The 22,023-nt window shown below is 45.0% G+C and overlaps 2 protein-coding genes across 2 annotated transcripts in view; both read left to right on the top strand.

Moving 5' to 3' along the window:
• Positions 1 to 197: 197 nt before the first annotated feature.
• On the top strand, positions 198 to 4,319 carry RPL6 (ribosomal protein L6). The gene is made up of 7 exons (XM_034068283.1): positions 198 to 239; positions 846 to 1,097; positions 1,188 to 1,286; positions 2,086 to 2,229; positions 3,021 to 3,069; positions 3,464 to 3,648; positions 4,124 to 4,319. The coding sequence occupies exons 2-7, from the start codon at positions 846 to 848 to the stop codon at positions 4,274 to 4,276; spliced, it is 882 nt and encodes a 293-aa protein (XP_033924174.1). The 5' UTR covers positions 198 to 239; the 3' UTR covers positions 4,277 to 4,319.
• Positions 4,320 to 16,876: 12,557 nt separating this feature from the next.
• Positions 16,877 to 22,023, top strand: part of HECTD4 (HECT domain E3 ubiquitin protein ligase 4) — a 72,348-nt gene continuing 67,201 nt past the window's right edge. The window contains 1 exon segment of the mRNA XM_005145164.4: positions 16,877 to 17,047. Coding sequence (XP_005145221.3) covers positions 16,877 to 17,047 — 171 coding nt within the window.

Genomic DNA, 22,023 nt, shown 5'->3' on the forward strand with positions numbered 1-22,023 from the left:
CCAGAGCTGGAGGCAGTAGGGCCGCCAGCCCTGGAGCCGCTGTTCCACCGCACGGCCCGGTCGGAGCGCGGCGGGGGCTCCGGTATCACGTGTTCCCGGTGAACCGGGGCGGTCCCCGCCGCCCGCACCTGCACAAACTACAAGTCCCAGAGTGCTCCGCGGCGGCGTGATGACGTCAGACGCAGCGGTCTCTTTAGGCCACTCGTACCCGGATGTAGGCCCCTTTCCCTCCCCGGAAGGTAAGGATGGCGGAGCTGCGGCGGCCGGGGCTGGGACCGGGCGGGTGTCATCCGCCGCCATCTGCCCTCGAGCGGCTGCACCGGGCTCGCAGGCCCGGCCCAGCGCTCTCGGGCGGGCGGCAGCGAAGCCTGGGGACCGATATGGGCTCGGGGTGCAGCGGGAGTTTAAGCCGACTGCGGACAGGCCCAGCCGCCGGTGGCAGCTGAGGCCGCGCTGGGCCGGAGCCGTCTGAGCGGCGGTGGTGGCCGGGCGAGAGCCGGGAGCTGCGGCCCTCGGCAGGTACCTGCCCGGGGCAGCCCGGCGGCAGCTCCAGTGCGGCCGGGGGTCCTGAGCCTGGTGCCTTTGTACCCGGAGCGTGGCGAGTGCTGCCTTGAGCTCCTTAATGCGGGGGTTGGGGGACATTCTGTGAGCATGGAGCCGCTCTCACTACCGCGGAGGAGCGTTCTGCGTTATGGATGCAAACAGAACGGGGTTTTTCTTGCCCGACACGGCTGTGAGTGGCTGCTGGCTGCCAGAGCCATGCAGAGGATTGCGTTAAGAGTCGTTTATTCTGTTCGTGCACACCTTGTGACAAGTCCCGGTTTGGGTTTGATTTGGATCCACAGATGGCGGGTGAGAAGGCGCCCGCTGAGAAAAAGACAGGCGAGAAAAAGCCGGCCAAGAAGAAGCCGGGTGAGAAGAAGCCCCTGGAGAAGAAACCGGTCCAAAAGAAAGGAGGAGAGAAGAAGAAGAGGGTTAGGAAGCATCATGCCAGCCGGAACCCTGTCCTGGCCCGGGGCATCGGGAGGTATTCCCGGTCAGCTATGTATGCCAGGAAAGCACTGTACAAGCGGAAGTACACTGCTCCAGTAACAAGGGTAGGAGGATAAACACTGTATTTAAACTGTCAGGTTCCTCAGGGTGGTTTTGGTTTGAAATGTCACGTTTTCCCTTTTCTTTACCTACAGATAGAAAGGAAAAAGAGAAAGAGGCCCCGCACGACCATCACCAAGCCGGTGGGGGGGGACAAGAATGGAGGCAGCCGTGTGGTGAAAATCCGCAAACTGGTAAGGAAAAGGTCCTGGGACAGCACTGTCCTCTGTGGCTTTGGCCTGATGCAGCTCTGGGCTGCGGTGGTGTAGGGGAGTTTGGAGGATGGTTGGCAGGCAGGAGTGGGTCCTCTGCTGTTTGTGTTGCTGTGCTGGACTGGAAACATGGACAGAGTCTGGGAAGGCCACAAAGATGCTGCGAGGGCTGGAGCAGCTCTGCTCTGGAGAAGGTTGAGAGAGCCAGGCTGGTTCAGCTTGGATAAGAAAAGGCTGCTTAAGGGGAAACCTTAGAGCAGCTCCGGTGCCTAAAGGGCCTACAAGAAACCTGGAGAGGGGCTTTTGACAAGGGCCTGTAGGGACAGGCCAAGGGGAATGGCTTGAACCTGCCCGAAGGGAGGCTGAGATGAGCTCTCAGGCAGAAGCTCTTCCCTGTGAGGATGCTGAGGCACTGGGACAGGGTGCCCAGAGAAGCTGTGGCTGCCCCATCCCTGGCAGTGCTCAAGGCCAGGTTGGATACAGGGGCTTGGAGCAGCTGCTCCAGTGGAAGGGGTCCCTGCCCATGGCAAGGGTTGGAGCTGGAGGAGCTTTAAGGTCCCTTCAACCCAAACCAGGCTGTGATTCTATGATATGATTCTATTTCACTGTTCCATAATTGTACAGAAAATACTGTGTGTGTGTTTCTGAATTGCCAGCTGCAGCAGAAAAAAGCTTTTCCAAGAGGAATTCTTTCTCCTAGGAGAGGAATAATCTAAACTGCTCCAAAAGCTTTCTGTCCTGTGGCATGCAGGGTGGTACAACACTTTGCTCCTCTCCCCAGCCCAGGTACTATCCCACTGAGGATGTTCCTCGCAAGCTTTTGAGTCATGGCAAGAAGCCTTTCAGCCAGCACAAGAGGCGGCTGAGGGCCTCCATCACTCCAGGGACTGTTCTGATCCTGCTGACCGGTCGTCACAGAGGCAAGGTAAGCTGGAGCATTGTCCTGCTCAGTGGCTTTAGCATCATTTCTGTGCTGAACCCATTCTAGCTGAGCAAAGGCATCTTGAATTCACCAGGTGATTTCATGGGATGTTGCACAGCCAGTAGACACTAGCCTGCAGATCTGTCAGGAATTCTGTCTAGGTGCTTTTTCTCATCCTGCCTTTAGGGGAGACTGTTGTTAAACTGATGGTGCTCCACACAGAGCTAGAAGTAAAACAGGCTAAGCCAGTAGATTAGATAAATTACAGGAGTCCTGCTGCAACAGAGAAGCGTGCAGGTTCATGGTGTCGTAAACTGGCATCCTTTATTTTCTGGAATTCTTTGGCTTTAACGTCTTAGTACTGAAAATAATGCTGTTTGGAGCATTTTCTTGACCAGAAAGAATAAAATGCAGCTGGGGATGGCACTGACCATGGGATATGTTGTGGTGCCCTTCTGGCTTTTACCTAGTTCCTGACTTTTACCTAGTTCTGCCTTTGACTTGTACCAGGGATTGGGCTGTGAGATGTCTGGTGTCTTGCAGAATAGGCCAAGGTTCATAAACTTAGTGACTGGCTTTGCTCAGCATTGACTTATGAAGAGGGTGAAGAGTCAGGAGCTGTTGAAGTACCGCTGTTCTCTGGGAAGTGTTGATAGCTCAGCTTGCACAGTGGTTGCATCTCTGGGTGGGTTGTTGATGCTTGTACTAGTGACAGGGCTGGGTGTGGGCACAGTCCCCGTTTGGCTGCAGTACTTCAGAGCTGGGGCCTGATGTTGCATCTCTTCTCTTTGCAGCGTGTCGTCTTCTTGAAGCAGCTTGATACTGGCCTTTTGCTTGTTACAGGTAGAAAATTGATGTATGGGTGTGATGATGAGTTTTTGTTTGGGGGCTTTTGTGCATTTGGGTTTTTTTGGGTCTTAGTTCATTAAAGCTCCAGTTTGTCTCTGGGATCAGCAGCAATGCAGATCTGCATGTGAGTTTTTTGGCTCATCATGTGTTTGCTTAACTGTGGAATGATGTTTTGAGACCTTCCAGGGGGTGGTGAGGGGATAATGAAGCTTCTGGAAGACATCAGGAAATTTTCTTGCTTCTCCAGAGGCTGTGGGGATGGGTTTTGTTGACTGGTATTAGCTGTAGGCATCTCTGAAGAAACCAGTCATGAAATTCAACATAGAAGCAATGGTTGTTGCCAGGAAAGCTGACCTTGGTCTCTCTTTTGTTGTTCCTCTGCCTTTAGGACCCTTGGTTGTCAATCGTGTCCCTCTGCGTAGGGCCCATCAGAAATTTGTTATTGCTACATCTACAAAGGTGGATATCTCTGGAGTGAAAATTCCCAAGCATCTCACTGATGCATACTTCAAGAAGAAGAGGCTGCGGAAGCCCAAGCACCAGGAAGGCGAGATCTTTGACACTGAGAAGGAAGTAAGGAACATGATTGTTTCTTCTTTCCAAGTACCTTTGTTATGTAAAGGCAGGCTGGAAGGGGGAATCCCATTAAACAAATGGACAGTGGAATTTTAAGTGGACCTCAGTAATTGGGATAATGCCATTAAAATGAATTAATCTGGCAGCATTGAGATAAACCCCTTTTAAACTTGGAGATTCTTTCCTGCTTGTACCTGAGCAGAGCAGCAGCAGTGGTAACTCCAGGTAAAGATCTTTTCTGACTGAGAAACAACTTCACTGTTTGTGAACAGTGTGTTGCTGGCTCCACTATCAGCAGCATGAGCCAGAGAGTGGCTCCAGTTCTCCCTGCCACCTCCGGTCTCCTACCGCCTTATTTAGAACAAATAGAGACAAGGTTCCTTGAAAATGCCAGAACTGGGGATTTGCCCTGAGTTTTCTCATTCCTTGGAAGGGTCTGCAGGATTTTCACCTTGTTCTTTGTACTTCCTAGAAATACGAGATAACGGAGCAGCGCAAGGCAGACCAGAAGGCAGTGGATTCCCAGATCCTGGCGCGAATCAAGAAGGTGCCTCAGCTCCGTGGGTACCTGCGTTCTACATTCTGTCTCTCCAATGGAGTCTATCCTCACAAACTGGTGTTCTAACTGTCCTGAAAGCACCACATTAAATTCGAAGGAAAAACCAGGATCTTTGCTGTCTTCATTGCAGTCTGTGATAGATCGTGTTGCACAGGTTCTGCAATGCACGTTTAATGCTTGTGGTGTAGAATTCTGAGGGGCTAGACAGAGTTGACTAGAATTTGGAGTGGTGAAGGTTTTGGTTGGTTGGTTTTGGTTTGTAGTTGTTGGGGCTATTTAAAACTATTTAGCATAAGCAGGAATTCAGCTTTCTTAATGAACTGGGGAGGTAGGAGTGGGCAAAGGAAAACCAATAGATTTTGGTTTGGATACTGGGTTGACTCCCATCCCACTGCAAAATAAAATCCAGCCCAGTGCCTGTGATGGTGGATTTCTCTGCACCCTTTCTGTGCCAAAACAAGTGCTTTGGGTATCTCTTGTGAAGAACCAGGTCTTTGTGACAAACCACTGCTAGGTGGTAATTCTTGAGCATCCTAAAGGGGGGGGGTACAGTGGGGTTAGGAGGAAACATGTTTGATCCATCAATCACTACATAAAGCTCAGGAAATACAGCAACTTAAAGCTAGGCCTTGCAATTTAAAGTGAAAACACTGGGAATACTCTATGCAGGGTAACTTACCCCGGAACCGAAACAAAATTGATGCATGTCCCTTCCCAAATCCCATCTTTATTTCCTATTCTTTGTTTATCCATGTGGGATGTAGCACTTTCAGTCAGGAAAAATACTATCTGCTGTTCCATAGGCTCAGAAATGAGTTAAATTCCAGCAGTTGTTTCTGTGAAGGTATTTTCTTATCTGGGTAACTGTTTACAGTCTCAACAATTTTTCTACCTCAAAACCTGGCAGAAAGTGAGATGAGAAGGTCCTGTCTGGTTTCCTTATCTGTTGAGGTCAGTTACCAGATGCTGGGGCAGCAGTAGCTCTCTCTTACAAGGACTGAGGATGTACAGACTAACAAACCTGGCACAGTCAGGCTCTTCCTCAGCCAGACTTATACAGGAACCGAGGCTTATGTAATGGCACCATCTGTCTTCCTATTAATTTTTAGCTGAAAGTAGCCAGTGGGGTCAGACTTGACAGGGAGTAAAGATTTCATCAAATTCATGCCAGCTTCAAGAAAAGGAGTAATAGAACCTTGCTGAGGTGGGGGTCTTGATGTCAAACTAGCCATGCTCCCTGGGGAGGAAGAATCAGAACTGAAGTGGTCCATAGCTGCTGAAGAATCTCCCATGCCTGCAGGGTATCGGGCTCAGTGGATTCCAGCACCAAGGGGCCACATCTTCAGAGCTGATGCTGGCTGGTGGTGCAGAGTACAGAAGTGTTCAACACTGGTCACTGCCACCATCTTCCTCTTGATAACATAAAATGTTAATGGGGTTCAGCAGAGGGAGCCAGGGAGCAAGCTCTGCTAGGTGCACTGCTCTCAGCCTGTGGGTTGGCTGCAGGTCTCCTATGGCTATCTGTGATGTACCTTCGCCAGGAGGGTGTTCTTTCTTCCCTGTCACTGCAACTATGACTGTGATGAGCCACATCGTGTGCTGGATATGGATAATGTTATAGTCAGAGGCTTCTTTAGTTGACATGAGCTTTTACTGCAGTGGTGAGACTGTCTGTTTACATAAATCAGCTCTAAGAAGATACACAAGTGTTGTGTGCATCTTGCTGCCAGGACCAAGACGCATTTACTGATTCTGCCAAAGAAAGATCTTAACCCAGTATGCTTAGAAAGCTCACTTTAGTAAATGTTGTATATGGAAACACTTAAGTCCAAAACCAGCAAGTAAAGGTCTTGATCAAAATTGTAGCAAACCAAGATGTGGTCACACAGTTGCAGTCTAAGAGAGCAAGTAAGAGGTGCTAGTACTGAAGTCACCCCTTCCCCTCCAGAAACAGGGAGGTTGTAGTAACAACACAGCCCTGTGATGCAGTCTAAGAGTAACAAGGCATTTAGGTACAGTGGTATTTGCCATAATTATTGATTACTCTGACACATTCCTCATTTGTGTATCAGAAGACATGAAATAATATTTGGAACCATTAACCTTGTTTACAGAAGGGGAGGCTCTGGCTGCCAGAGTGTTGTCAGGAAGTGATGTGGTAATGTAACTTAGTTGCCTTAACAGGTCCTGGTGTGCAGAAAGGGTCTCAGGTGCTGCCTGTGCCTCCCTTGCCCCTGTCCTGACCTTGGTTGACTGATGGTGACCAGTAACAACCCTGTGAGGTCAGGAGAGAGGAAGGAATGATTCTTGTTTAAATCCTGAACTGAGTCACTGTGGGACCAGCTGAATGCTGGTGTTGGCACAAAGGAGGGGTGGGAGCAGGCCTGCTGCCAGGGGTACTTGCTTTTAAGTCAGACTTTAACACTAACTGATGCCTTCATGATCCTGAGGAGCTCCTCAGCTCTGCTGCAGAAAATGGAGCCAGCAAACCCTCGTCTGTGTCAGGATTGGTGCTGGTAGACAGCTGTGACTTGTCTCATTCCTAACCTTGGACATATTTCCCTGGAGTTATGTGAAATCTTGGCTTTTTTTCTGAAATGCTCTGAGCTAATAGGTGGAAAAGTGGAAAAACAAGGCCTGTGCAGATAACTGACACAAAGTGAATATTCAGAAGGATTGTTTGATCTAGATAATGCTATCCACTACCTGAAAAATCCTTCCACCACATAAAGAGCTTTTGTGTGTGTTCTCGCTGTCCCGCGGTGTTTCTCATTCTGAGCATGTAACCAGCTCTGCAGTCCTGGCTCGCTGAGTCATTGCTTTTCCCTGTGCAGCCCCCACAGCAGAAGCTGGAGACATCCAAAGCCTCCCTCACCCAATCAAAAGTGCTGGAGATGTGTAGCTCCAAAAATAGTGACAGACTCAACCACAGCAGCACTTCATTAGCATCAAACGTGCTCTTTCCTTCAGCTGCCTAATAAAGTGATATGTAATTATAAGAAAGCATCCTTTTGAGAGGAATGATAGAGGGATGTTGGCTTTCTCAGGGAATTGGTAATGAGATGCAATGCCTTATTATCTACAGACACCTATTTTTACCTATTAGCTTCCTCTGTGACATGACCTGTGGATTCAGTCCTGCCCAGAGGGGCTGTGTCCATCCTTGCAGCTACATTGGTTGGCGGTCCCGGGAAGGCAGACTATAGCTTTGCTTCTGGGATTAGGATCCTTAGGAGAAATTGAGACATGTTTGAAAGACAAAGTACTTTCCAGTGCTGGGTTGTAGAGAATGTTCCCGTTTGCTGTTTAGGGGATTAAGCAAATAACAGCAATATACAAATATCAGTGGTTCCTCTGATTTTATCAGCTATTACTCTGTTACAGGATGGATGCATGAGCAGCTTGGTCTAAGAGATCTAGAATTGCACAGGGGAGTCATGTAAACCCCACTGCACTTTCTCCCACCATTATTGTCCTGATGCAGCAAGTCACATAAATGATATAATCCTGTGACGAGCTCCTGCTCTGGTTTGGAGACAGCGTCTGAAGCTCCCAGTGTGGGATGTAAGGATGCAAGCAAAGGGGAACTATTAACCTGTTAATTTGACTTCTCCAGTTCTCCTGCATTACAGTCTGCACTAAGCACTTGACAACTCATTGTTTAAGCAATTAGAGCAATTAAATTCATATTTTTATAAGGATATTATTCATCATAGTTCCCATTATTTTTTCCCCTCATTGTTAAGGAAGCCACTGATTGAGCAGAGGGAGCCAGTCCCATTGGCTGCAGACAGCCTTTACACTGAGTCACACAGGAGGGCTGGGCTGTGATGGTTCTCTGTGAATAACGCTCCTGCCAACAACCAGCCATGACATTTCTTATTTGTTTAGCTGCTTTTTCATTGCTTGTTTATTGTTCGGGGGGGTTATAGATCAGACCACTTTTGACCCTCTCACAGATAGAGTTAAACCCCATTTTTGTAGCTGACCGCCTTTTGGGGCTCATTTTATCCTGGTTTCCCCCCCCCATTATTTCAATGTTTATTTTTCTCAGTGGAAATGACTTTGCATGATAGATTGTACAGCCAGCAACTATGACCTACCCATACTTCACAGTATACCAGAATAAACACTTACTAGTGGTAACAATGCTAAGGAGAGAGAAGTGTGGGAGTCAAAATATTACTTGAAATTAAAGCAATTAGGTTTTTTTCTCATGTGATCCTGAGCAAATAACTTCATTTCAGTGAAGTCAGTGTTCACATCCCTGCAGAACAGCAGAAATACTTGCTCAGATCCTGTCTCAAGAAGAGTTTTAAACTTCTGCAGACATACAACCTACAGCAATGCTCTGAAGTACATCAAAGAATAAAAAGTCTGTGCTTGTATGACACTGAGGAGGTCATCTGCTCAATCATTCCCATCTTCCCCTACTGAAATCATATCAACATTTAATATTAAAAAATAAAAACAGTGTGTTGAAGACTGGACCAGGTACATGGGGAATGAATGTTTTCACAGCCCCATGTATCAACTGTAATGTCATTTTTCTGCAGAACTCAGTCCATTAGATTTGTGCAGGACAGCACAGCTAAAAGATTTAGAGTCTTTAGAGTGGAGACACTCTGTGTTTCTCCATTTTATCCAATTAGCAGCTCCTGACATTTTGCCTGCAATGACCATAATAAACAACTTCTTGTAGTTGACATATACTGTGCACATTGGCCTCTCAACGCCAGTGGAGGTAAAAATTGCCATTATCTGTGCACAAAGATAAAATGATTTATTCAGTCCATTGGAGCAAGTCAAGTGGGATGCAGGGAACCACCCAAGGACCACCAGGAAAGGCTTTAAACCTCATGAAGAAAATAGACTAAACCAGAAGCAATTACATCTTCATCTCTCTTGTCAGCCCTACTTGATGTAGAGGTTTTCCACTCGCTTGACAGATGCATTTAGGATGTAATTGTTTTTAAAATTAAGGCTTTCAGATCTCACCATGTGCCACACATGGTATCCTGTTGTTCAAAATGCCCATTTTCACACAAGGAAATAAATACAAAGATAAAATGTACAAAACCAGTCTAGGCAGCAAGCATATGTGCTCAATATACCAGGGAGGAAGGCTGGTTTTCAGAACAAGGAAATATGAAGACCCTAAAAAGAATGATGCACCCTCAAAATGTGTTACTGGAGACATTTAGGTAAAACCAGTATTCAAATTACTGGTGTGAATGTCCTGCTAAGCTGGAATGAAGATCTGTTTCATGGAAATTCACAGAAATTGGTGGGTAACCATAACTGTTCCATAATATAAGCACAAAAAGACTAACAAATACCTCTCTAGAATCAGTGAGCTGAAACAATGACAGGCATACAGCAAAGCTTCTGTACATTGCACATTACTCGCATGGATTCCCTTGAGGCTGACACAGAAAGTGCAAAAAGGGCATTTGAAATCTGGATCTTTGTGTTTGTGTGAGAGATAAAACCCAAATGCGTGCACATGTCAGGGGCAGAGGGAAAAAGGAAAATGGCTTTTTGTGTCTGCTGTTGCAAGAGGAAACTGAAAGTGCACTTTTGCTGGTTATTTTTGTCAAAATATTGGCCTTGGTCAAAGCACTGTGCAAAGTCTGAGCTTTACTTAACCCAACATTCTAGGAAAGATTTTTTAATGCTTCATAAACAAACAGAACTTCATCAAGGCCATGTTTAGCATCATCATGTAGCACAGGTAACTCAATAACCTCCAAACTGGTTATGAGCTTGAATCAAAAGAATTAAATAATACAGATAACTTCACAACTATTGGGCTTACATGAAATAACAGCTGATTTCACAAGCACCTGAGCTGGGTGCCCCAGCATGAGCTGCCTCCTGGGGATTTGTAAGAATACTCATTAGAATTTCTATCATTCTTCCCATCCTGTCACCCCCAGCTGCAACTTTTCATGTCATTCAACTGGCCACCAAACCAAGCCTGGGAAGACTGGATCATCAAGCCTGAGAAATGGCTTTTTTATGTGTTTGTCATGCACAATCAACAGCCATATGACAACAATCTGGAGGAATGAGCACAACACGTGTCATGTAGTCGCTGTGTTGCATGTGAATGGCTGGGCTGATTATTGGGTCTATTTGTGACCCAATAATCCAATGAAGACAGCAGTGCTGGCCTCCAAACAGTCAGCTGGCTGTGGATGACTGACAGATAGTGCTACTCTCAGTTCTTCATCGATTGATTGCTCATGGAGTTATTTTAGTTGAAGGGCAATTAACTGTTCTTCATGGTTTAGCTGTAGGGTGCTTGTGATGGTGTTCTTTTTAAAGAAACGCTGCTATGTTGTGAAGCATAAAGTAAAAGGTTTATAAAACAATTCCAGAAAAGAGTGACTTTTACCTTTCAAGACCAGGATTTTATTAGCAGTTTACATTTCACTGCAGCATTTAGAAATCCAACTCTGCAATGTTACAAATGAAAGAACTGTCTTACCTGCAGCACATGAAAAGATTTTCAACCATCCTGAATTTTTCTGGGGGCCAGTCCATCGCAAGTCTGTAGAATGATGAATTATTTGGCCTTTACTGTTTCATGCCATCTGGCTGTAAGGAACAGAGGGAAAAACGGGTGAGTCATAGTGAGCTTTGGAATATGCACCTCTTGCAGAAATCAGCAACATCCCTTCCCTAACAAAGCCACAGACAATACCTATATCCTTTTGTCTCACATCTATATGCTGTTAAGTTGTTCACTTGCTGTGCCTTTATTGTAATTGTTTTTAAGAGTGAAAAAAAAGTAGATTTTTGTCTGGAAATCATGGGAAAGAGATACTGGAAAAACAGGAGAAATATTTCTAGATAGAAAGGAAGAGGAGGCAGGTGCTCTGGGAAGAGCACCTTTGGAGATGTGGGCACTTACAGCTGCAAAAACACACCACACAGACAGCAAAATTGTCCTCCCAGAGCAAAAGACATTCCAATTTGCTGCATGGTTTCACTTCTCAATTAGTGGCTTTCAGTTTTAGGTTTGTTTTGAAAGCCTGTCACCACTGAAGAGAAAATCAGGATAGACTATAGCATTTACTAAGGCAAGAAATTCATTGACCTGGCTTCCTTTTCTCAGGAAAAAGAGTAGTTAGTGCAACAATGCTTGTGAAAACCTGTTCAAGACTTCACAGGATCTAGGAACTTATCTGCGAATTTCAAGTAAAAGGCAAAGATAATAAAAGCTCAAAGCCACTTTATTTTAAAAGTCTCCCTGAGAAACACTTTATAAAGTGGACCTTGTAATTATATATATCAATTATACAAATCCACCTTGTTATATTTAGATTTTTATAGCATTGAGCAGGATGTTGTAGCAGACTTTTTTCATTATTTTTTTCCTCATTTCATTGTACCAGTTTTCAGGGAGATGGAATTTTAAAACGGTACAGAACAGCTGTATTTAAAACCCACCTATTTTTGGGTATTAATAATGAGTCTTCTGAGACATTAGAAATTCAGAAATTCAGGACAACCACCGAGGGATCTGTTGAGCTCCCAAACACTCTTCCTCACTGATGGGCAGCATTTAAATACTTCCCTCCATAAAAGGCTACTTGCGTTAAATTCTTGAGTAGAAGAATGAGACATGAGATTAGCAAGAGTGATGCTAAATGCTGGCTTGCTTTGTTTCTGCATGTGAAATACCCCAAACAGAATTGAGGCCCAAGGTGTTATTTCATTTACAAGCACAGTGTGAGCCAACAATATCATACAGCTGCAAAGCAGATACCAAGACACTTAACAGGAGTATTGCACAGAATACACAGGAACCTGTCCAAACGATTTCACACCAGTAAGGCTTCATCTAAAGTACCAGCAGCTCAAGAGAGACATGGACAAGTTGGAAGAAATGCCAGAGCAGAATGATCAGACTTCCAAAGGACATGGCCTAGAGAAAGTGGGAAAGGATGGGGATTATTTAGTGCAGAGATGATGGGAAAAGACTGCATCAGTGGGAGGATATAAACTCTTCTCTGTGCCTACAAAAGCTGAAATTACATCAACACAAGTTTAATTGAGCATTAGGAAACTCCCTGACCATAATGACAATTCAACAATGGAAGAGATTGCAGGTGGAGCCTCCAGACAGGACAAGCATGTGTCACAAGTAGTGTGGTGACAGCTTGGCTCAGAACACAGGATTAGATTGCCTCTAAGAAAACATTCCAGCACTTTTATTATGATTCTATATTTTGCATTTGTTTCATGGCCAATTTAACTAAGGCTGTTTTTGTGAGGTAGGTGATTCAGACTCCTATTTCCTGTAATAAAATGATCCTTATTCATGTTAATAAAAACCTTTTTATTTGCTCTTCCCTCCTCAAGCCTACCTTGCTATCAGTCAGTCTTCTTCAGCGATTATTGCTAACATATCAAAATTAGAAAAATGTGACTATTTTTCCTTTGCAATTAAAAGCATTAAAAATTAAAATACATTTCTGAAGTTTGGAATTATTCTATTTCACTGTCATTTGTTTTTTTTTTCCTTTGTCAAATACTCATTTTTTCCACTTCAGTCCTAAGTTTTACTTAGAGAAAAATGTAGAAACTGTGTTTTTTAATCACAGTTAGTGTGCCATGAAATGCCAGTATTTGTTGCTTAGAGGTCTTATTAATGATGCCATTTGGGCTCTCTAAATAGCAAGTACTGGGCAGAGAAGCCAGTATTCAGGGTATGGAAATCTAGTTTTTGCAGACTACACAAAAATAGCAACTATTTCTTCTGTTTCACACATTTCTTGATGCCACAATGGCCATTAAAACTGAAACTGCCATTTCTAAATTAACAGAAAGATGTACAGCAAAGCCTTAGGATGAAAAGAATTTCCACCCTATGTTACAGCTGTTGGTATAAAATTAAACTGGAGGGTGAGACTATATTCCTTTAAGTTGCATTTATGTGAGTGCAAATTGTCAATTCAAAGTACAAAGAGTGAATTTTCATATTCAGCTCACAGGACCATGAGCATCTTCTGCTAAGTCTCAGTAACGGTGATGGACAGAGAAGCACAAGGGCACATTCCTCTGCAGGTCAACAGACCTGCACATCAGGAACTTCATTCCAGAGCCTGGCCACCACAGGCAGACATGACCACAGCAGCTGCCCTATCTGCAAAAGACTAGTTTTCTGTACAAGTTTATTTAAAAGTTAAGGGGTTTATGTCTTCAGCTTGATGATTTGCGTCACCAAGTTATTCTAATCTGTTTTTTTAAGTTACACCATCCCCATAATATAGTACAAGACTTCTTTGTAGTCACTGCAGTACCTCTGAATGCTGCACTGAAGTTCCAGCTGACATTTTCTGGTGACATGCAGAACAAAAATATTTTTCCCATTATATTATACAACACCTTCTGCAACAGATGCAGACAAACTGTATTCTATTTGCTGAATTCATTGCAGGGCCCTACCATTGAAAATTTAATGTAGAAAGCTATGTCAGCATTCCATGCTATGGAAACTCATGCACTATACAAAATGCTGGTAATTCCTGAATCACAAGCACTTAAATAACTTAGGAAATCTTACATTTACTAGTAATGATTTTATTTACCTGAGGCAGGATAGGACACATTTATCAGGTTTACAGCATTAGACTACATCAATACCTGATTTTTAACTTTGAATTGCCAAATCAATACAATTTAGAAGAACTCAAAATAAGCAAATAAATAACTATACAGAGGTAAACATGCTCTAGGTTCAGCCTGGGATGTCTTCACACAAATGTGGCTAAAAGGGATTTCTGAAACATTGGTACAATCTCCAGTTCATGGTTCTCCAGTTCTCCTGCTTTGCACTCAGGGGCTGCTCAGATTACTTACCACACAAAACCACTTGTATCAGGATCCTCACTGGGAGAAACAGGCCACCAACCCCAGTCCAATGACAAAAGCAACCTCTGGAGAGTACATTATTTAGCCATGCAGCTCTTTCTGTGCTTTGCCTGGTATGAATGTACCCACAGCTCCTCTCTTCTAGCTCTGAGTCAGCTCCTTACTCCAATACAAGGCCTTGGTTTGTATTTCAAAGCAATTAGTGGATTAAATTGACAGCTATATCAAACCCTGACTCTCCATCTGGGAGCTACTCTGGAAACCATATTCCTCTAGGATAAAGCAGTCCAGAAGACGTTGGAAAGAGCATGTGAGAGCCTGAGACAAAGAATTTTCATCCTGAGTTACCCAGCCTATGGAGCAGACCTTTGGAGAACAACAGCTACATCCAGAACACGGCCACCTCTACAAAACACAGCAAACCCTTTCTGTTGACAAGCATTCTTGGCATGAGTGGTGCTTGTGAAGTGAACATCCCATTTTACCCTCAGCTCTGCTATTTGTATTGATTTTGTGGAAAATACTCAAGTAGTACCATGACAGTACTAAAAAATCTGAAGACAGAAGTTGTTTTAAGTGTTACTCCCACAAAAACATACACACACTTTGTGTTTCTCTTCCTCTATTCCAGTCAGATGTGAAGAATTAAAACAATGTAAAACTACTACTCTGGTAACACCAGTCACCTTGCAATGATATACTATGACTAATCTAACCTCATCATCTTTCCAACCCTCCAAGGGAGGCCTTGTGAGCACAGCTTATCTCAACTGCCAGAACTCAGATGCCACATCCCACCTGCCATAAACACTTTAAGTCTCAGCATTGGCTCACTTTGGAGCAGTAGCAGGGCTCCTGCAGGAGGTTCAGGGTGGATTTCATATCTACGGATATGTCCATCTGCAGCCGCTGTTCTCTGTGACATGTCTTGACCAAAAATAACAGATGCCCATCAATGGTCTCTGCCCTACAGAAACCTTTAATACCAAGTCTCTGTACTCTCCCTCCTCAAAATCACACTCTCTAGCACAAATAATATCTATTTCTATAATAAAAGCAAGCCTGGAGACTCTTCTGCCCTCCAACACATGAACGGCAGTGATATCCCACCAAACACAGTGTATTGAGCTGTACCACACAGACCCACAGCCAACCACTCATATGAATTTACCTGAATCTGATATTGCCTGAACCAGCCTCAGAGGTAAAACTACGCAATTGTGTGACTGCTCACACAGCTGAATCAGTGATATAAAGACACTTTATGTGGGTCATAAGTTGAGCGATGGTCCGTTACATGGAAAAGATGCTTCTTCCCAACCGGATTTAATAGGATGGAAAGCACTGGCAGTAGATCTCGTTTTGCTACAGCTTTGAAATACACTTTTCCTCCAATACCACAGCACATTTGTTGCAGTGCACCAATAGAGTAAATAATTGAATCTGATCAAACAAACGCCATGCTCCATCTCCGCTCGGTTGTGCAGAGTCATGAAAAGCAGTCACTTGCAATGGGAATCCCCACAGCAATTACACACTAAAAATATTTAACTTTTATCATCATGTCCTTCTCATTAACACACTTTGTCTCACAAGCATGTGCTCTGCTGAACGCTGCGGGACAGCTGCCTGGGACACTCGGTGCTGATCTGAACCTGGGCTGGAGGGCTGAGGCAACCGGGTGTGCAATCAGACTGGTGGGAAATGGGGAAGGGTACCTCATGATGCCCGAGAGAGAGAGGCTTCGAGAAAGAAGGGTCGATTTTAGCTTAGATCTCCTTTTTTCCACACATCCTGTGGTGACGTGAACCTTTTGCTTCACGCCTTCTGGAATCCTCATTACACAGATAAATGCAGAGGTATGGATTTTAAGGGACGTACCTGCTTGTTCACCAGTCCTTTGGGAAAAGGCCCCTGGAAAGGTGACAGGATTCTTTCGAGGTGATGCAAGGGCAGATGCGGGAAGGAAAGAGAGGATGTTCTGGAAAGAGAGGAGGGCAGTCAAAATGAAGGGTGACCAGAGGTGTCAGGAGAGGAAAAACTACCCTGTGAGGAGCATGAGGCACCAAGAGGGATTAGTCCTTGATGTAATAGGGTAGCTTCAGAGTGACCCTGGCTATCCAAGTTGATGCTGAAGAGGCTAACTCTGATGGGAACAGCCCCACCGTCGAGGTGCGGCGCTTGAGGGGAGCGGCCTTCGGTTGCAGGGGGGTGAGGCGCTGAGGGGAGCCGCAGAGGGGCTGAGGTGAGGCGCTGAGGGGAGCGCCCAAGGTGCGGGCCGAGGCGCTGAGGAAGGCGGCACCGGAGAGGTGAATGTGAGGAGCTGAGGTGGGAACGGGTGGGGTAAGGCGCTGAGGGGACGAGGGGCGGAGCTCCGGGGGGCGGCACCGGGGGGCACCGGGGGGCGGCACCGGGGGGCGCCGGGGGACGGGCCCGGCGGGAGGCGGAGCCCCGCGGGGCCGGGAGGGGGGAGGGTGTATTGTTCGTCGCGCGGTGCATGCCGGGCCCGCCTCAGCCCCCAACATGGCGTCGCGCTGTCACCTGTGTGTGTGAGGAGGGAGCGGGACGTGGTGGCTGCGGGCGGGCACGGCGGCTCCCGGAGCTCCCCGTTCCGCCGGTGCCGCGGTGGCAACGCGCCGCTCCTCGCTGCTCCCCACCGCGCTCCGGCTGTCCGGCACCCAGGCCGCTGGGGACCCGCCTGCCCCCGCCCTGCCCCCGCCATGGGAGGCTAGCGGGACCCGCCTCGCCTCAGCCCTGCGGAGCCCCCCCGCCGTCCGCGCCATGGGGTCTCCGGCGGGCGCCTCGGCGGCCGCGGCCACCGACTCGGCCCAGTGGCTGTCGGTGAAGGAGGAGACCATCTTCCTGCACGACGGGCTGATCCGGGTCACCGACCTGGCCGAGCTGCCCAGCGAGATCATTGGGGTGGCCGAGCCCGGCGACACCGAGCTGGAGGTGAGCCGGGCCCGCGGCCCCCCCGTTGAGGAGACGGAAGGGGCATAGGGTTGAGGCAGCGGTGAGGAGGATGCTCTCGGGGGAGTGAGGACGGCGGCAGTGGGGCCCCGAGGCCAGGTGGATGGTGCTGTGGGGCGGGGGAGGGCGCAGGGAGGATGACTAGGGGAGGATGGTGGGGCCGGGATGGAGAATGGTGGATGCGGATGCAGGGTGAAAGCTCTGGGCTGTGGGGCCAAGTGGTATTGAGGCAGTCTGCTTGTTTTAAGTCAATCTTAATTTATTTCCAATAACGATGAAAGTGGAGCCGGGCAGGAGGGTGCTGATGAAGATGGAGGGTGAAGTGTTGGTGCTACCTCCTTGTTTTGAATCAGCAGGGTTAGGAAACCCGCACCCACAGTCGTGTATTCCAGTGTGGCCTTTGGCCCACTTATTTTTATTCATGGTTTTGTACCTTTTTGCTGTTACTTTCAGCTGGTTTGTAATTAAGCAGCTTTACAGTAAGATACTCAGGGTACTGGGGTGTCTGGGTGCTTTATTTAGGCTGTTGACAGGGATCATTATTGGAGAGCCAGGAGGACTGCTGAGATTCGTTCCAGCTTTTCTACCTTCTCCAAGCTGCTGGTGGTTGTGGCTGCAGGCAGATGGTACGGCTGCTTTATCTCCCGAGAAGCTGCTGAAGGACTGAATGTCACCGATTGTAGGTTGCATCTATTTGGTAGACTGCATTTTTTTTTCCTCCCTGTGTGCCTCCCTTCTCTTCTTTCACCCCGCCCTCTTCTCCAGCAATGTGGCTTGCAATGACACAGGGTCTTTGTCAGAGGAGCTGAGTGGTGTGAGCTGAGAGGGGATGGTTCAGCAGGAGCTTTATCTGTGTGCTGTTAGGTCACAAGCGTTTATGGCGAAAAACCCTTTAGTAAGGCTTTGGCTGCTGACTGTTGTGTTGCTATGAAGAGCCCGGGGGCCTGCCTTGCACTTCTGGCAACATCATTGTTCACCTCATGACGTGGAATCTTTATGGTGTTCATAAAAACTTCCCCCAGCCTTATCTAGGGAAAGATATTTTCTTGCTGAATGTGCGTTTTCTTTTCGGTGTGATGTGACACTGGGATGGGAACATGAGCTGCTCCCATGAAATGGATGTTGGCGAGTATCACATGAACAGGAAAAGAGACTTTTAAGGTGGATGACTTATCCCTGTGTAGAAATGTGGAATGATTCTTCCTTGTGATCAGTCCACTCTGGCATTCAGTGCAGCTTGTATTGAAGAAAACAATGCAATTCCCTACATAGTTCTAGAAGCAGCATCAAGTCTAATAACTGTGTTAGAAAAATACATGCTCCCACAGCACTATTTCTGTTATAGCCTAATAAAGGAAGATACCTTCCAAAATCCAAATAAAAATCCAAACCAAGCCTTAATCTTAAGATCTTGCAAGCTAGGCCAAAAGTATTTTCCAGCATGAAGCTTGACACACAACCTCACTTGATAAACCACCTCTGGAGAATATTTTTAGTGGTAGGTATGTCTGTGAAACTATAATTATTTGGGGGAGATAGGGATGGAATTGGTGTTACTATGTCTTGTCCTTTGTGACACTTGTGTTTCAGCAACCCAGTGCCACTGATTCACATAATTCTCCAGTTCCAGAGATTTTTTTCTGTTCATTTTTGCAGCATGAAACTTCCAAATAAATAAATAAATAAATAAGACTTTTTGCTGTGGTGCTTACTCTGACCTATAGCCTTAAGCCACAGAATATTGAAGCATTTTATTCCCTTCCACTGAAAGAATTGATGACTGCAGGTGTCATTTTTCAGATCCTGTCTGTACAATAGTTTATAGGTGTTGGTATTAAGGGGGAAGGGTTAGAAAAAAGTGACATTTTAAGTGATGTAAATGTAAATCATTTAGCTCAGAACTTTGCTTTTAAAAAATTATTATTATTTTCAATAAAGGGCTTCCTTTGTAAACTGGCATGGCTTTGAGGAGCCATTTTGTGGAAGTAGGTGCATACATCTTACTGAAGTGTGTCCATGCCATTGACTAATACACTGAATAGCTCATTTGCACTGGTTTTACTTCTATGTGCAATGTAATAAATACATTTGAAAATGGCCCACATTGAAATCTCTTGGGATATGTTATTGGACAAGGGTAGCAGATGCTGCAGCTGCTGCTTTGATTAGTAAACTTTTTTAATATATTTCTTATCCTTCATCAATGGTGGTCAGAACCCTGACTGAATTTCTGATATGATGTCCTCAATTAGAAATTATAGTACATTGAAATGGAGTATTTTCTAGGGGACAGGCAGATATTCTGGTCTTTTTTGTTTGACTGTCCCTTAAAAGAGTTTATTGAAAAATGTCCATGTATTTGGATGTGTTTCCTTTGTCCTTCTGTTCAAAGGTTTTGTCTATAGAAAGAAAAGCAGGGGAAAAAAGTGTTATGGTACTGGTATTGTGACAGGAGAGGCTTATGAGAACTCATTATTTTGTTATCTTGACTCCCATACAACTTCTATTTTTTCATATATATAAATACATACACACACATATAAATATATATATTTCCTTAATGTTAGGTTATGAAAGTGTTAGCTTTCCCTTTCATGTGAAGGTAACTTCTTCTAGCAGTATCTTTAGGTTTAAAAAGTGGTGGGGAGGGTTGGTTTGGTCTTATTTTCTGTGATGTGATGTATGGCAACTTAGACTGTCAGTATATTTACAAAGAATATGTGTGATCAAAAAGAAAGGGGGCACTTTTTTTAAATTTGATGGGTGTTTGTAATGGTGCACATATAAAAGCTGCTCCTGGTATGGATTTGCCAATAAAATCTAGTCAAGAGAGACCTAGATTAGTTAGCAATTATGCAAGCTTTGCACCTTTAGTTTAAAGCCTTTCACACAGAGAAATTACTTTTTCAAAGTGCAGAGTCTTCTGCTTCTTGGAGGCAACGTGAGGTGAGTAACACCTGAAGATGTTGCCATGACATTTCATCTGGTCTTTGCCCTGGATGTCAGTGCTGCACCAGAGGGACAACCATATGGAAGATGAGCTGTTCTTTAATGTGCTACAGTGGAAACTGCAGCCCTTCCAGAATCCTCCCCACAAACATCTTCCACAGACAGGAAATCCTTGGAGTGGGGCAGGAGGATGTCTGAAGGAGAGGTACCTTAAACCATGCAGTTTCAATTCAGCTAAATAGTGATAGGCTCAGTTATTTTTTTCCACAAGGAAACAAGTGGGAAGAAAGACAAATCTTCAGTATATAGTCACAGTATAAAGTAGAACAACCTTATGTGTCACTCCACTTAACTTGTAAGCACTCTACGTTTTACATAACAGCCTAACAGAGAGAATTTGGAGATCTGTTCCTGCTGTTCTGCATAGCCTGGAAAAGTTCTGAATAGCTGACTTTATTTTTCTTCCTCTAATACATTTTTAACATGAAAGTTGAAGGGTAGCTCCTACCTCAGTAGCTGCCTGGATCATGTATATGCCTGCACTCATCTAACGTTTTGACTCTTGTCAAGCTGTTATTGTAGGGCAGAGTATTCAGTGCCCACTGTGGGCTGTTGTTCTGCACCACAGGTCCTTATTTATAATCTAATGTAAATGTAAAAAATGTGATAAAATTGAAAAACAAGTGGTGTCCTTTCCTCTTCCCTCCAGTATGGTGTGGGCTGGCCCTCGAGGGAAAACCTGCGCAACTGAAGTCCAGTGCTCTCCTAACAGCATGTGCCAGTCCTGTGACTAATGTGTGTTTTCTGACAAAATAATTTAGACTTGAAGGTATTTGCTGAACTTGAAGCTTTCACCCATTTTCCTCATGGAATAGAAGAAATACTTTGTCTATTTTCCCTGATTGCTGAAGGACAGAGCAGTTCTCTATAATTATATAGGTCAGTGCTTCCCCCATCTTTCTGTTGTGACCTTACTTCCATCTACAAGCTTCACCTCTGTCAAGATAAAAATCCCTAATGCCAGCATAAACAATTGACGTTTCACTAAGTGGATGACCCCTCTTGGGGTCACGGCCTCTAGCTTGGGAACTGCTGATCCAGGCATTTATGTCGGCCTTGTAGCTTTCCTGGTTCTGCCTTTGGCAGCCTCTTCCATTTCAAATAGCCCACTATTCCTCTTGGAAAGTATTCATAGCTTTCAGAGGAACACCGGATGAAGCTATTCCTTGAAGTTAATTCTTCACAGGAAGAGAACCTTACAAATGTCAGCAATGCACAGAAGTTGATGACATTCAAGCATCACTGAGAGTCTCTCACTTGCTCTTTGAGAGGATTCTGAAATCTTGATGGCTTTTCCTTCAAGCTCACTTTCGTTAAGTAATTGTGGAAACCACTGATATTTTGTGATTTGATCTCCAGCAGAGTTGCTGTTGTTATCATCAGTTGTCATAAAATGACCTGTTTGGGTTAGTTAAACTTGTATAATACAAGCTACCTTGCCTCTTGGCTTTTTAACTCCAAAGTCATATCCTAGTAGAGTAGTATTAGAAAACTTCTAAAGGAGGATTTTGAGAATATGTTTCCCAGATATAGTTCTTACTGACTGATCAGGTCAGTTCTCATCTCTCATGTTTAAATGACAAAGATTTTACTTCACCTTTCACAGACATTTGCATCTACTACTTAAATAAGAGTCAAAGAAATACTTTAATGAACAAATACAGAAACACTTTCTTTTAAACATAAATTCTGTATGTGTGTTTATAACTTGTCTGTACTCTGTAATTCATCCCAGATATCAAGGTTATTTGGTAAATTCGTACCGTTACAAAAGATGTTTGTTACAGTGTTGTGTACTCTGTAAAAGATGCAGGTTTCTTAGTGCTTATTTCTGAGCAAGTGATTACATTTCTTTTGCTTTCACAAGGGGAAAATAGTTCATGCTTTTAGCTGAGTTGCTACAAAGCTGTTCTGCCATACACAGGCTTGGAACAAGTTAAATGGTTAAA

This window comes from Melopsittacus undulatus, chromosome 12, assembly GCF_012275295.1.
Source record: "Melopsittacus undulatus isolate bMelUnd1 chromosome 12, bMelUnd1.mat.Z, whole genome shotgun sequence".
NCBI lineage: Eukaryota > Metazoa > Chordata > Aves > Psittaciformes > Psittaculidae > Melopsittacus > Melopsittacus undulatus.